The sequence below is a fragment of the Oratosquilla oratoria genome, chromosome 8 (genome assembly GCF_046742065.1).
Source record: "Oratosquilla oratoria isolate Oo_2021 chromosome 8, ASM4674206v1, whole genome shotgun sequence".
In the NCBI taxonomy this organism is placed as follows: domain Eukaryota; kingdom Metazoa; phylum Arthropoda; class Malacostraca; order Stomatopoda; family Squillidae; genus Oratosquilla; species Oratosquilla oratoria.
This window is the reverse complement of record NC_134784.1, coordinates 34,663,767-34,677,137: the sequence shown is the minus strand read 5'-3', so window position 1 is coordinate 34,677,137 and position 13,371 is coordinate 34,663,767. Positions and strand designations below refer to the sequence as shown.

General features: G+C 40.7%; 1 protein-coding gene across 1 annotated transcript in view; it reads left to right on the top strand.

Moving 5' to 3' along the window:
* Positions 1–13,371, top strand: part of LOC143027472 (parapinopsin-like) — a 41,566-nt gene that overhangs the window by 17,469 nt on the left and 10,726 nt on the right. The window contains exons 2-5 of the mRNA XM_076188758.1: positions 4,178–4,383; positions 8,661–8,820; positions 9,692–9,887; positions 10,438–10,570. Coding sequence (XP_076044873.1) covers positions 4,198–4,383; positions 8,661–8,820; positions 9,692–9,887; positions 10,438–10,570 — 675 coding nt within the window. The 5' untranslated portion in view covers positions 4,178–4,197. The remainder of the gene's footprint in view (positions 1–4,177; positions 4,384–8,660; positions 8,821–9,691; positions 9,888–10,437; positions 10,571–13,371) is intronic.

The window sequence follows — 13,371 nt, the reverse complement described above, 5'->3', positions numbered from 1 at the left end:
TCATTTATGGGAACCCCGTGGGTATCGTGACACTTAGCTGGTAATTCTGTGTTCTTCTCAAGGTCCTTCTGTATGGTGTTTGTTGACTTGATTATCTTGATTACCTTGTCTTATTTCAATGTGTGTGTGTGTATATATATATATATATATATATATCATATCAGGGTAAAATAATACCCACCCGTTCTGTACCCCATCTTTATGTATATATTCTTGTATTTTACCTTTTGTAATCTACCTGCTGAAGAGGACCACAGAGAGTGGTCGAAATATACAGAAAATATATTTCACTTCAAATCTTGTTTTCACACACACACACACACACACACACACACACACACACACACACACACACACATATATATATATATATATATATATATATATATATATATATATATATATATATATATATATATATATATATCAGGTCAAGTGGATAGTAATTTTCATCTTAGCCGTTTCTAACGAAATAGAAGGACGACCTACACAGTTCCTTTTTCACATCTAAACCTATATACAACATGAATATGCAAAAGGGTGGCTGCTTCCTGAAGAGGACTATTTCTTAGCAATAATTAGCCAATTTTCGTATTTTTATGATATTTCATACGAGAATCCGGGTTCGAAGGTTTTACATTTCTTTTAACAATTTGTTTAATAGATATTGCGAGTTCTTTATGCATGATTGTATATGTGCGCTGATGACGTAATCGGAAGCGTGCTGGTCTCGCATTCGCATAGTTGTGGGTTCGGGTCCCATGCAACTCTCCGATTCGCAGCAGTGGTTATGTTACCCGCCCCAACAGTCCTTAAGGCGCATAATAGGGCAAAGGTGACGGCTTCGGCCGTAGCTACTTGACTTCACCTGATGTGGACTTTTAACTCCTCGCGGTAATGTAAACCTTAAGATGCCCTTATTAGGGAATCCGTCTTGACCGGCACGCGCAATTCACATTCTGATTCCTAATGAACCTTCAGTCAAGTGCTGACAGCGCTTGCCCGGCTGGGGTTTCTCACTTCCCACTTCGTGGGAGCGAGATGGTGATTTTTTATTTATTTTATTATATATTATTTTTATTTATTTATTTTTTTTTTTTTTTTTTCCCACCCGACCTAGTTATAGACCAGGTATCCTGTCGACATCCTCTTCCTTTGTAATCCTTTATAATCAGTGCGGGTCATTCGAACATAACAAAGAACTTATACTTTTATGGGTGCTCGCTATCTCCGTCTAGGCAATGTTCCATATTACTGGCCGTTATATAGAAACTAGTAGTTTGGGACGATGAATGGGGTTCCTTTCAAGAATTCTACAACCAACTCAATCACCTAACGAACAACATCAGATTCAAGGTGGAATGGGAAATAGATAATAAATTACCTTTTTTAGACATCTTAATAATTAGAAATGCGGAGTCTTTATCGTTCACAGTTTATAGGAAGCCCACCCACACAGGGAGCTACCTACATTTCTTTAGCCACCATCCAGACAAAATAAAATATAGTGTCGCTTCAGGCCTATTCTTACGGGCTTTGAGAATTTGTAGTTCACAATATTTAGACATGGAACTAATTTCAGTAAGAAGTCAATTAACAAAATTAGGATACCCGTCGTGGTTTTTACAAAAAGCTCTTAGTAAGGCCAAAATTAGTTTTTACAAATCAGATTCCCATTCCGCCATGAATCATAAGTGGGATAATAGTTGCATAAAATTACCTTATAATAAATCAATTAAGGACTTGTCTCATTTGTTACCAAAAGAAAAAGTAAATTTTATCTTCAATTATCCCAACAACTTGTTCAGTAAAGCTGTCAATATACATCATAGATCCAAGAGTAATACAATTCCTGGAGTTTGTAAGTTACCTTGTTTAGATTGCAAGGATGTATATTGGGGACAAACGGGTAGAGACCTCACCACCAGGGTCAAAGAACACAAGAACTCTGTAAAATATGGGCAGGAAATTTCCGCCATATTTCAGCATAGCGCCAACAAAAACCATCGGATAAATTGGGATGCTGCTGAAATAATTTACAAATCTAAATGCAGTTTCAGAAGAAAAATGGTAGAATCCTCTTTGATAATCTTCCAAATTATGATATTTCTTATTGTCAATGGTCACCAGATTGTATATCTTCATTTGCAATAAATAAAATGTTACCTTCCACATTAGCAGTGGACAAAAGCCACCAAGGTCCATGCAACGCCGGACACGTGACCTGAGCCCCCGTCCCTTCCTGCTTACCTCACTACTTCTGTATAAATACATATTGTTCTCTACTCTGTAATTCACATCTGCTGAAGAGGATCACAGTTAGTGATCGAAATATACAGATCTTTATACTTTCGCTTATTCTTCTCCAAAAGTGGGTCATCAGTATAATGATACATATATCAATGTGATTTTTGTGTGAATCACTTCCCAGCACCCCTTATGATTGATTTCAGCACCCCCAGGTTGGAAAACGCTGATGTAGGGACTTAAATGACATCCTTACGGATTCAAGTAAATAATTTTATACCTTTTGGTGATTCATCTTCACTTTTTACTCTTTTTTTTATTAAAATCCACACACACACACACACCACTACGGCGGGCCGGGTTCGCATCCCGCCCAGGGCTGAAATAATTTCAGTATCGCTGCGCTGCGAGTCGTTACTCCAACTTTCGTGGGCAGGAAGATGGGGGGGGGGTTGCGTGTAAGGTCACAGCATTACCCATAGATCGGTCATTTATATGAGTTTTCTTCCGGGAGGGAAATAGCTGTCACTCACGAGTCCAACACGTGGTTCAAGACCATAGTGAATCACACACACACACACACACAGAGAGAGGGGTAGATATATAGAACAAATTGGATAAGGCAACAGTGTGTGCAGAAACTATACAACAATTTAAAAACTAGATGCTGAAAGATACAAAAACGGGCCACTACGAGCATAGCTCTCTTCCCGTATAATACAACTAGGTAAACACACACACACACACACACACACACACACACATATATATATATATATATATATATATATATATATACACACAAATATATATAGTTTTCTTTCTCTTTTTTTTTTTTTTTTTTTTTTCTTGGCTCTATCACTCCTTTACCACACCTATGATAGAATCGCTGGTTATTGCCGGCAAGATACGGTGCAAATGTGTATGTGTGTATACTTATGTATGTATGCATGTATATTTTTCCATATTGTTGAAAGCAACGGCTGATCCATAGTTATAAGTCGTCTTGGGAGTTTCTAGATAGTGTCCAAACACAATTCTCAGCAGTGACTTGATGAAGAATTTGGTCAAAATTCATGGTGGGCAACGACAATTTCCTCAACAGGTGTTATCAAACTGGGCTATTTTTCCTACAACCTCCGATTCATCGGCGGTAAACCCCACCTCCAGCACTTTTTCCGCCGTGAAATCACTATTGCAACTTTTTATTTTATCTTTTTATTTTTACGTAGGATGTCATTTGATGCGCCGGAGGAAAATTATTTTCCTCCAGCATATCAGATTCCTTTCCCGAAAGCTGCTGGCTGCCAATCTGCTCCAACAGTCGGAGGAAAAATAGCCCAGTGTGATAACGCATTAACAGAGTTTTCAAGTTGGGTCATTGATCGCTTTGGTTAGTCCACCCGCCTTCGCGGGATCTCTTCTTGTGGGACAGGAAGAAAACTCTCTCTGCAGGATAATGAAATGATATTTTTGTACAAAAAAGGGGCTTTTCCAAGTGACAGTAGATGTGAAATGTGTCAATTTTTTTCCGAAAAAAAAAACCCACAAAGGTTGACACTATGGGTAAGGATAGCTATATTCGGAAAGCCAGTCACATGCTGAAACTGGATTTCCTCTCTCTCTCTCTCTCTCTCTCTCTCTCTCTCTCTCTCTCTCTCTCTCTCTCTCTCCAAATGTTGCAGTATATGGATATTTTGCATTGCCAACTAGGTCCTGTCTGGTGGGGATTCTTTTTATATATACATAGGTGTATATGCATAGTGTCTATATATACCTACATATATCCATGTGTACTGTATGTATGTACATGTGTAGATATGTAAAATACTAATATAGTAAGATAAACACACAAATTTATAATTGATATAATGCATATAAACGTTAATTGATCAATATTTTCCCCCCACAAATGGCTGGCGATTTGTAGAAGTCGAGCGGACTGTGGCCATGGAGCGAGTACCAACTACCGTGCCTGACCTACTCCTCGAGCGTCCAAGTTACAATGAGTCTCTGTCTGATGACAAGATGACTGAGGAGGGCTACGTCCTGTCAGCATCCTTCCTCGTCCTCATTGGCGTCTGTGGCGTCTTCAACAACTTCGCCGTCATCATCATCATGGCGACGAACAAGCAGGTAGGTCGCGGGGGGCGTTTGTGTCATTGTGGGTTACGTAGAGGTCGATGGGATTGCTGTAGATGTATGAGTGACGCATGTGGAATGGAAAAGGTGCACTCGTATACAGTACACGCACTCACGCACACACACCCACATACAGTATACACATATATACATACGTACACAAACACACATATACAGTATACACATATATACACATACATACACAAACACACACATACACACACACCCATACACATATATGGAGACACAAATACACACACGCACATACACAATCACACACACAAACACGCACACACACACACATACATACGCAATCATACACAATCACATACACACACGTACACAATCACACACACACACACACACACACACACACGTACACAATCACACACACACACACACACGTACACACTCACACACACACACACACGTACACAATCACACACACACACACACACACACACACACACACACACATACACACACACACACGTACACATTCACACACATACACACACACGTTCGGGTCCTTGGTATAATGGTACCGCGTTTGGCCGCTAGTTCACCGACCCGAGTTCGAGTCTCGCTCAGGGATGAACAATTCAGTATCGTCGTTGCACTGCAAGCCGGCACTCCAAGTCAAATTGACAAGGAAGTGTGTGCGCGCGTGTCTGTGCACGTCGCTTGTACCGAGCTGCAGTGCAATAAGATTAGACCAAACTGGTATTATCCCGTCTCTCCTTTTTCTTTTCTTTTCTTTTCTTTTCTTTTCTTCACTTGGCTTGGAAACCAAATGTACAGTCATGAGCAAAAGATATGGCACATCCATTTTTTTTTTCCTTTCTTTCATTCTTTCCTTTTCTTTTTACTCGGCTTGGAAACCAAATGTACTGCCACGATCAAAAGTTGTGACACAACCAAAGTTTTTCATGATAAATTTCCTTTTCCCGATCAACTAAATATTACACAGGAAAATGTATCACGGACTACCCGACAATTGCTCGTGACTGTATGACTTTGGAACTCTGCAGTTGGTACGCCTGGGAATTCCCCTTCCCCCCCCCTCCCCCACCTCCGTGTCACATGTCATACAAACAAATAATTTATTTTGTATTATTTGTTTGTTATTATTCGTCTGTTTGTTTATTATTATTTGCTTGATTTTTATTTATTATTATTTATCTGTCAATTTATTTTTATTTACTATTTTCCTGTTTGTTTATTATTTACCTATACCTATGCATTTATTTATTTTGTTTATTATGATTTATTCGGTTATAATTTTTCATTTGATTACTTATTTAATTATTATTATATATATATATTTTTTTTTTGCATCCGACCTAGTTATGGACCAAAAGGTCTGCTGTCGGCATGCTCCTCCTTTGTAATCCTTACTGACAAAAGGAATTTTTTATTTGATCCAGTCTTAATTCACCTCAACACGGTACAAGCAGTCATCTACTCTATAATTCATCACCACGGTCTTGGATCACGTGTTGGACTCGTGATCGACAGCTGTTACCCACCCGAATGAGAGTTCAAGAGATCATATATGGTCTGATCTATGGGTAATGCTGTGACCTCACATACACGGTCGCGCGCACACACACACACACACTCGACTGCGCAGTATCACACACTAGATGGCACAGTGGTAGCGTTCGCAACCACTGCTACAGCGGTTCGAGTTCGAATCCCACCCAGGGCTGAAATTATTTCAGTATCGCTGCGCTATGGGCCGTTACTCCAACTCTCGTGGGCGGGGAGTTGGGTGTGTGTGTGTTCGCGTAAGGTCATAGTATTACCCAAAGATCGGTCATATACGAGCTCTGAGCTCTCTTCCGGGAGGGAAATAGCTGTTGATCATGAGTCCAACACGTGATCCAAGACCATGGTGAATCACACATACACACACCTTTTTGCCCACCGGAGTTGGAGTGCCGACTCGCAATGCAGCGATGCTGATTTTTCTTCAGCCCGGGGCGGGACTCGAACTCGAGAGTGGACCACGTGGAGTCTGTGTGTGTGATTGAGAGAGAGAATCATCGAGAATCATCGTTGGCTTGGATCACGTGCTGAACGTGTGGTTCGACGGTTATTACCTTCCCGGAGAACTCGGATGTTATATAGTCCGTGTATATGATTCACCATAGTCTTGGATCACGTATTGAACTTGTGATCGACAGCTATTTCCTTCCCAGAAGAGAGCTCAGAGTTCTTATATGACCGATCTGTGGTTAACGCTGTGGCCTTGCACGCACACGCACACCCAACTCCCCACCCACGAGAGTTGGAGTAACGACTTGTAGCGCAGCGATACTGAAATCATTTCAGCCCTGAGCGGGATTCGAACCCGGACCATCGTAGTGGCATCCAGGAACTGTAACCATTGTGTGTGTGTGTGTGTGTGTGTTTAACTGGTTTTATTTAATTAAGGAGGTTGATTGCATACATGACACAAATTTTTACTTGTTTCCGTCTATATATTTCTTCTAATATTTATTATTGTCAGTTGTTTTTTCTGCAATTATTATTATTATCATTATTATCATTATTATTATTATTATTATTATTATTATTATTATTATTATTATTATTATTATTATTATTATTATCTCTGCTTGAGGGGACAGAGAGGGAGGGGGTCGCCAATTGAATGAAGCAGCCTTGCAATGGATGTGATATCTTGCTGCATTGCTTTTGATCCAGGGCAGTAGGTGAGATGCAGGGATGACCCGTCATCCAGGAGGAGCCAAGAAAAGAGGGAGGGAAGAGGTGAGAGGGGAGTGTTAAACAACATGTGTAAGCTGTGGGCATGTGCGCGCGCTCATGTTTGACAACTGGTGCATATAAAGAAAAAAGTGTGAGCGCGCAAGGTTTTCAAATGATATTAAAATCCATTCAGTAAAGAAGTTCCACCCAAATATCAACCTATAAATTCTCTAGAAATATAGTAACTTGCCAACCGTCAAACCAGTAATTACTTTGTTTTTTGTTTTTCTTCTCTTCTAACTCTAGCGCTTCCATTGCAAACTAAGGACTTTGTCACTGCTTGGTGGAGGTAATATGTAATACAAACTTACAATTTTTGCGCATTTGTTTAAATGATCGGATGGTGATTCGCATGGGCGGGCACATACTTTTCAGAGTAGGCAAAGTTTGCACACAAGCTCTGAGTTCTCTTCCGGGAAGGAAATAGCTGTCGGTCACGAATGCAACACGTGTTCCAAAGACCAAAGTGAATCACTCACAGCAAAAAAAAAAAAAAAAAAAAAAAAAAAAAAAAAAGAGGGAACATGGGAGTGGAGTGGGTGGGGATGAAATGGGTGGAAGTGGAATTATGCCATTTGACTTTGGCTACCTCACTTGTAAGGGGGGAAAAGCCCTTGGTGTATGTATGTGTTATGATTATCATTGTCATTAATTATATATTTTCTTTATTTTTACTGAATCTCATGTGTTGTCGGTTTGTTCTGTCTACCACGACTTCTGCTCTCTCTGTCATTGTCATTATTTATATATTATACATTGTCATTATTTATATATTTTCTATTTATTTTAACGAATCTCATGTGCTGTCAGTTTGTCCTGGCTACCGCGACTTCTGCTCTCTCTCTTTCTCTCTCTCTCTCCCTCTCTCTCTCTCTCTCTTTCTTTCTCAAGCGGTTTAGTGCCGCAGTTTGCACCCTCCAGCTTATCTTCCGTTGTCATGCAGACGGCCACAACTGGTTTGTTTAATTTTATCCGATGTCCTGAGCCGTGCCTCTTTTGTACCCGTCCTACTCTCGGTATGTCTCGCCACTCGCGTCTCACCCTTGTCTCCTTACTTCGGGAGGAACTTCTCGACCAAAGGCTCTCTCGATCTCCTCCCGAACTCCACTTCGAGTTTTTTTTTATCCTATTAATTCATGTAATTGTTTTGTTGTTTGGTCATTTTGATATTCTATGTATTCATTATATTTTCTTAACCGAGCGAGTTAGGGCGTCGTTACTCGCGGCGAAGGTCGAGGTTGATAACGGTTCGAACCCTGCCCGGGGCGAGTTGAAATAAAACCATGTCAGGGGCACCGTCCTAGGCACCTGATAGAGGGGGGGGGGGTGAATTAAAACCAAATTATGACCATCAAAATGTATTATTTCATTAATGTATTAGTTTACTATATATATACGAGTATTTTATTTGTTTTATTATTCTGTTATTTGTTATTTTACTATATCATTATTATTTGTCTGTATATTTGTTTATTATTTATATATTTATTTTGCAGTTGAGGACCCCATTAAACTTGTTTCTGTTGAACCTGGCCATCTCCGATTTGGGCATTTGCGTTGTGGGGTGCCCGCTGTCCACGCTGGCCGCCTTCAACCACGGCTGGCACTTCGGCCAGACCTGCTGCAGCATCTACGCCTTCCTCATGTGCTTCTTCGGTAAGTACCCGAACTTCTTAAACTTTTCGAACTTCTTCTTCTTCTTCTTCTTCTTCTTCTTTTTTTTTTTTTTTTTTTTCCCCCTTCGGTCAGTTTCTGGACCCAAAACTTTATTTATTTGTTTTCTCATTAGGTTAATTAATCTATTCATGTGATTTTATTTGTTTCTTTACTTATTTATTGGCTTCAGTGAGTTCCTGAACCATTCTTTTTTAATTCCACTTCCTGTCGGCCTTGATGTTTTATCACTGTAAATCAGTGTAATAGTTATAATAATAATGATGATAATAATAGTATTAGTAATGTTGATATTGATAACAGTAATACAAATGCGTCCTTACCTAAAATATCCTTACAGCAAACGACCAACGTCTTAGTCCCTAATGTTCTGTAACTTCTATCTTCCTCTTCTCCTTTTCCTCCTTCTTCTTTTTCTTCTCTTTCTTCTTTTTCCTTCTTTTTCTTCTTCCTTCTCTCTTCCTCTTCTTTTTCTTCTGTTTCTTTTTATTCTTGTTCTCTCTCTTCTCCTTTTTCTGCCTTTTCTTTTTCTTCTTCTTCCTCTTCTTTTTCTTCATATTATCTTCTTTTTCTTCATCTTCCTCCTCTTTTTCCGCTTGTTCTACCTCTTCTTTTTTTCTTTTTTCTTTTTCTTCTTCCTCTTGTTTTTCTTCATATTTTCTTCTTTTTCTTCCTCCTCTTCCTCTTTTTCCTCTTCTTCTGCCTCTTCTTTTTCTTCTTCCTCCTCTTCTTTTACTTCTTATTCTTCTCCTTCTTCTTCTCTTTCTTCTTCCTCCTCTTCTTCTCCTTCTTCCTCCTCTTTTTCTCCTCCTTCTTCCTCTTCTTCTTCTTCTTCTTCTTCTTCTGTCTCCAGGCATCACCTCCATCGCCACGCTGATGGTTCTGTCCTTTGAACGATTCCTGATGATCTCCCGCCCTTGGAAGACGACGGAGCTGAGCCGGAAGGGCGCCCTTCGGATCATCGCCGCCATCTGGGCTTACTCCTTCGTCACCACCTCGCCGCCCCTCTTCGGCTGGGGAGGCTTTGACATCGAGGGCCCCGGGATCAGGTGAGCAGAAGAGAAAACAAAAAATCGTTTCCTCGAGTTTCTCGCTTAGCAACCCACTAACACACAATCGGAAGTGAGAAACCCGTGGTAGGGTGAGCCCTGTCAATTGTTGCGAGCCGTTTTCTCTTCCTCAGGTACCTCTTAGCCCGAGAGAATTTCTCGTCTTCTCTGTTTTCGCATGAGGGGTTGGGAGAAGGAGGGTAGCTATGTAAATGAAGGGGCTGGCCCTGCTGTTGATGTGCTGTGTCTTGCTGCGTTGCTTCTGACCCGGAGAGTGGGCGGGAGACAGGAATGACCCGTCACCCACGAGAAGCTAAGGGAAACAAACGGGTGACGGGTGTGGGTGCAACCCATGGCTGTCTACCTCCTTTATAAGGGTGAAGAAGCTTTCGATGTATTCATAGACAGACATATTTCACATTCATCTTAGACTCTTTTATTTTTGTAGTCAAAATTACGATTGAAAAACAGTTTTAAACCCATTCTAGAGCTTTTCCAAGCAAGAATATAATTCCAGTGTTTACCTTTAAGCCATTGTTTTCTTGTTCAGCTGCTCCATCGACTGGGAGACGAAGTCTCTCCACAATACCTCGTACATCATCTTCCTCTTCGCCCTCGGCCTCATCGTCCCGCTCTCTGTCATGGCCTTCTCCTACACCAACGTCCTCTGTACCCTGAAACAGGTAAGTGTTCATAAGATGCTCGAGATTCCGGGTGGGGCGGTGACTAGGACAAACTCCCCCTCCCCCCTATCAGGTGCCTAGGACAGTGCCCCTTACAGGTGACTTTGTAGCGTGGAATTTAATGAACCATGCTTTTAGTTCAACTCGCCCCGGGCAGGGTTCGAACCGCTATCACCTCGACCTTCGCCGCAAGTAGCGACACCCATTGTCGATATTTATCATTTGTTTATATTCAGTCCCCGGGCGGGATACAGGTATGACCCGTCATCCACGAGGAGCTAAGAGGAGAGTGGGGAAAGGGTGGTGGATGGGAGTGGAATGGGTGGGAGTGGATGTGTGTGTCTTTGACTTGGCTACCCCCCTCCTTTTAAGGAGGAAGAAGCCCTTGGTATATAGATAGATATTCAGTCCAGTTCTTTATTTCACATCCTCTTGCTGATCCCCTTGGATCAGAATTACTGCCTTGGTTAATCTGTAGGGTAGAGTTGTTCATTTCATCTAATGTAGGTATTCTCAAATTGGACTGAATTAGGGTTTGGTAATTTCCTCTGAATTGACTTATTATTGTTGTCGATAAAGCATGGCTATGTTGGGTTGGTAAGATTTGTTGTATTTATTTGTGCTGTAACTTTTTTTTCCATGTGATTCGTGTTATGAGGCTCATAACTCACTCAGACATTTACATTCGGACGAGATATTTCAGTATCGAGGTAGCCTCACTGTCTGAAGCCAGACTCGACGGGAGGGGAGGGTCTAGGGACCCCGAAGAAGTTTAAGGACGCAACCAGGGTTTCATATAGACAGAGCTGCTAAAGTTTTTTCTTCTTCATAAAATTGCCTACGTGGATTATTCATAAATTTAAAAAAACATTTTTTTTTTTTTTTTTTTTTTTTTAATCATAGTCATCAAAGCATCAGTGTCTTATTCTTACACTATGTCATTGGTGTCAATCCTGTTTAGTGTAGCTTTATGTCATGTTTGACCGCTTGAAGTGGGGCCTGCAATGGCTCTCGACGGCCCTACCCGAAACATCACTTGACCAAGTGCTTAGTAAACACAGGTTGACGTAATACTGAGTGGCGAGGACTGGGTGTTGCGGTCTACATAATGTAATCACCGATTCCCTTCGTGGGTAATAACCACAAATAATTGGGAGCCACAAGTCTAATAGTAGTAACAGATATATTAAAATGGGTCAAGGACTTTAACAAGGACGATGCAAGCAAAGTCGTCATATTGAGACAGCAGGGTAGGATTCGTAGTAATGGATTATTGGACAAATTTAGGTTTAAGAAAGAAATAGGCAAGAACTGGCTTACCAACAGAGTAGTTAATGAATGGAATAAACTTGGTAACCATGTAGTGATCACTGAAACAACTGTTTTAAGAGAAGGTGAGATTTCATGGATAAGGACATGGAACTACCTAATGTAGGCCTTATGGTCCCTTGCAGCCTCCTCCATTCTTATGTTCTTATGTAACTATCTTTTTAGTCATGTACCTGGAATGAAAAAAGGGAGGAAGGTGGAATCTTAACCCAACCCCTTTACGAAATATTTGTAAGAAAAAAAATCCTACATAAAGATTTGTTGGCCTGATCAGAGACATTCATTTCTCCTAGACAAGTAATGTCTAGTGCTAGTGTTAGTATAGAATCCAGATAAGAAGCATTACTAGAAACTCGGTTAACTAGACTACTTCTTCACAGAGAAGTTAGAGATATGCAGTTTATTAATTTACTTTTTGGATATTCGCTGGCCGAGCGGGTTAGAGCGTCGCTACTTACGGCTGAGGTCGAGGTGACGGTAGTTCGAATCCTGCCGCCAGCGAGTTGGACCAAGGGCATGGTTCATTCAATTACACGGTACAAAATCCTCTGTAAGGGGCACCGTGTTTGCCTCCTGATAGGTGGATTCCGCGACGTTTAACATTATTTATAACTAGTTATTGGGAATGTTAGGATCTAACTTGGAACTAGAAACCAGATAGAAATCAAATCTTGACAAGAAATTTTATATGCCCGAGTTTACAGACTACAAATTAGAGTCGTTAAATTCACCTGATATGCTTATGAGAGATTGTGGGGAGTGCATATTTTTCGAGTAGAATTTAGAAGAAAAAAAAAAGAGAAAGAGAGAAAATCGTAATATTTAAAGAGAGACGAGCTTCCCTCTCCGGCCTGTCAATCTTCATCAATGACCGGTCTGTCTCAAACACTTCCTGTTTGGGGGACGGCGGGGGGGGAGGAGCATGTCCGGATACGAAAGGCTTCACCACGCCCCCCCCCCTTTTTTTTTTTTTTTTTTTTTTTTTTTTTTTTTTTTTTTTTTTTTTTTTTTTTTTTTTTTTTTTACTGTATCGATACACATACTTCCTCTTTCCCTGTGTGTATTCCCGTGCCCCCTCTCTTCGTTGATTATATAATATTTATCAGATGATGTTGCTGTAGTCGAATGTCGCTACCGTTGCAATCAAACCTGACATGTCTCTCGATGTATCCAATTTAAAAACATTATACTAATGACCCACTTTCGGGGAAGAATAAACGAAAGTAAAGAGATACGTATATTTCGATCACTATCTGTGATCCCCTTCAGCAGATGTGTTACAGAGTGGAGAGAAGCATGTACAGTATATGTATTTACAAAAGTAGTGAGGTTAATAAATAGGGGCGGGGACTCATGTCACGTGTCCGGCGCTACGTGGACATAGGTGGATCACAGATAGTGATCGAAATATACGGATCTTTTTACTTTCGCCTGTTCTTCTACGAAAATGGGTCATTAGTATAATTTTACCA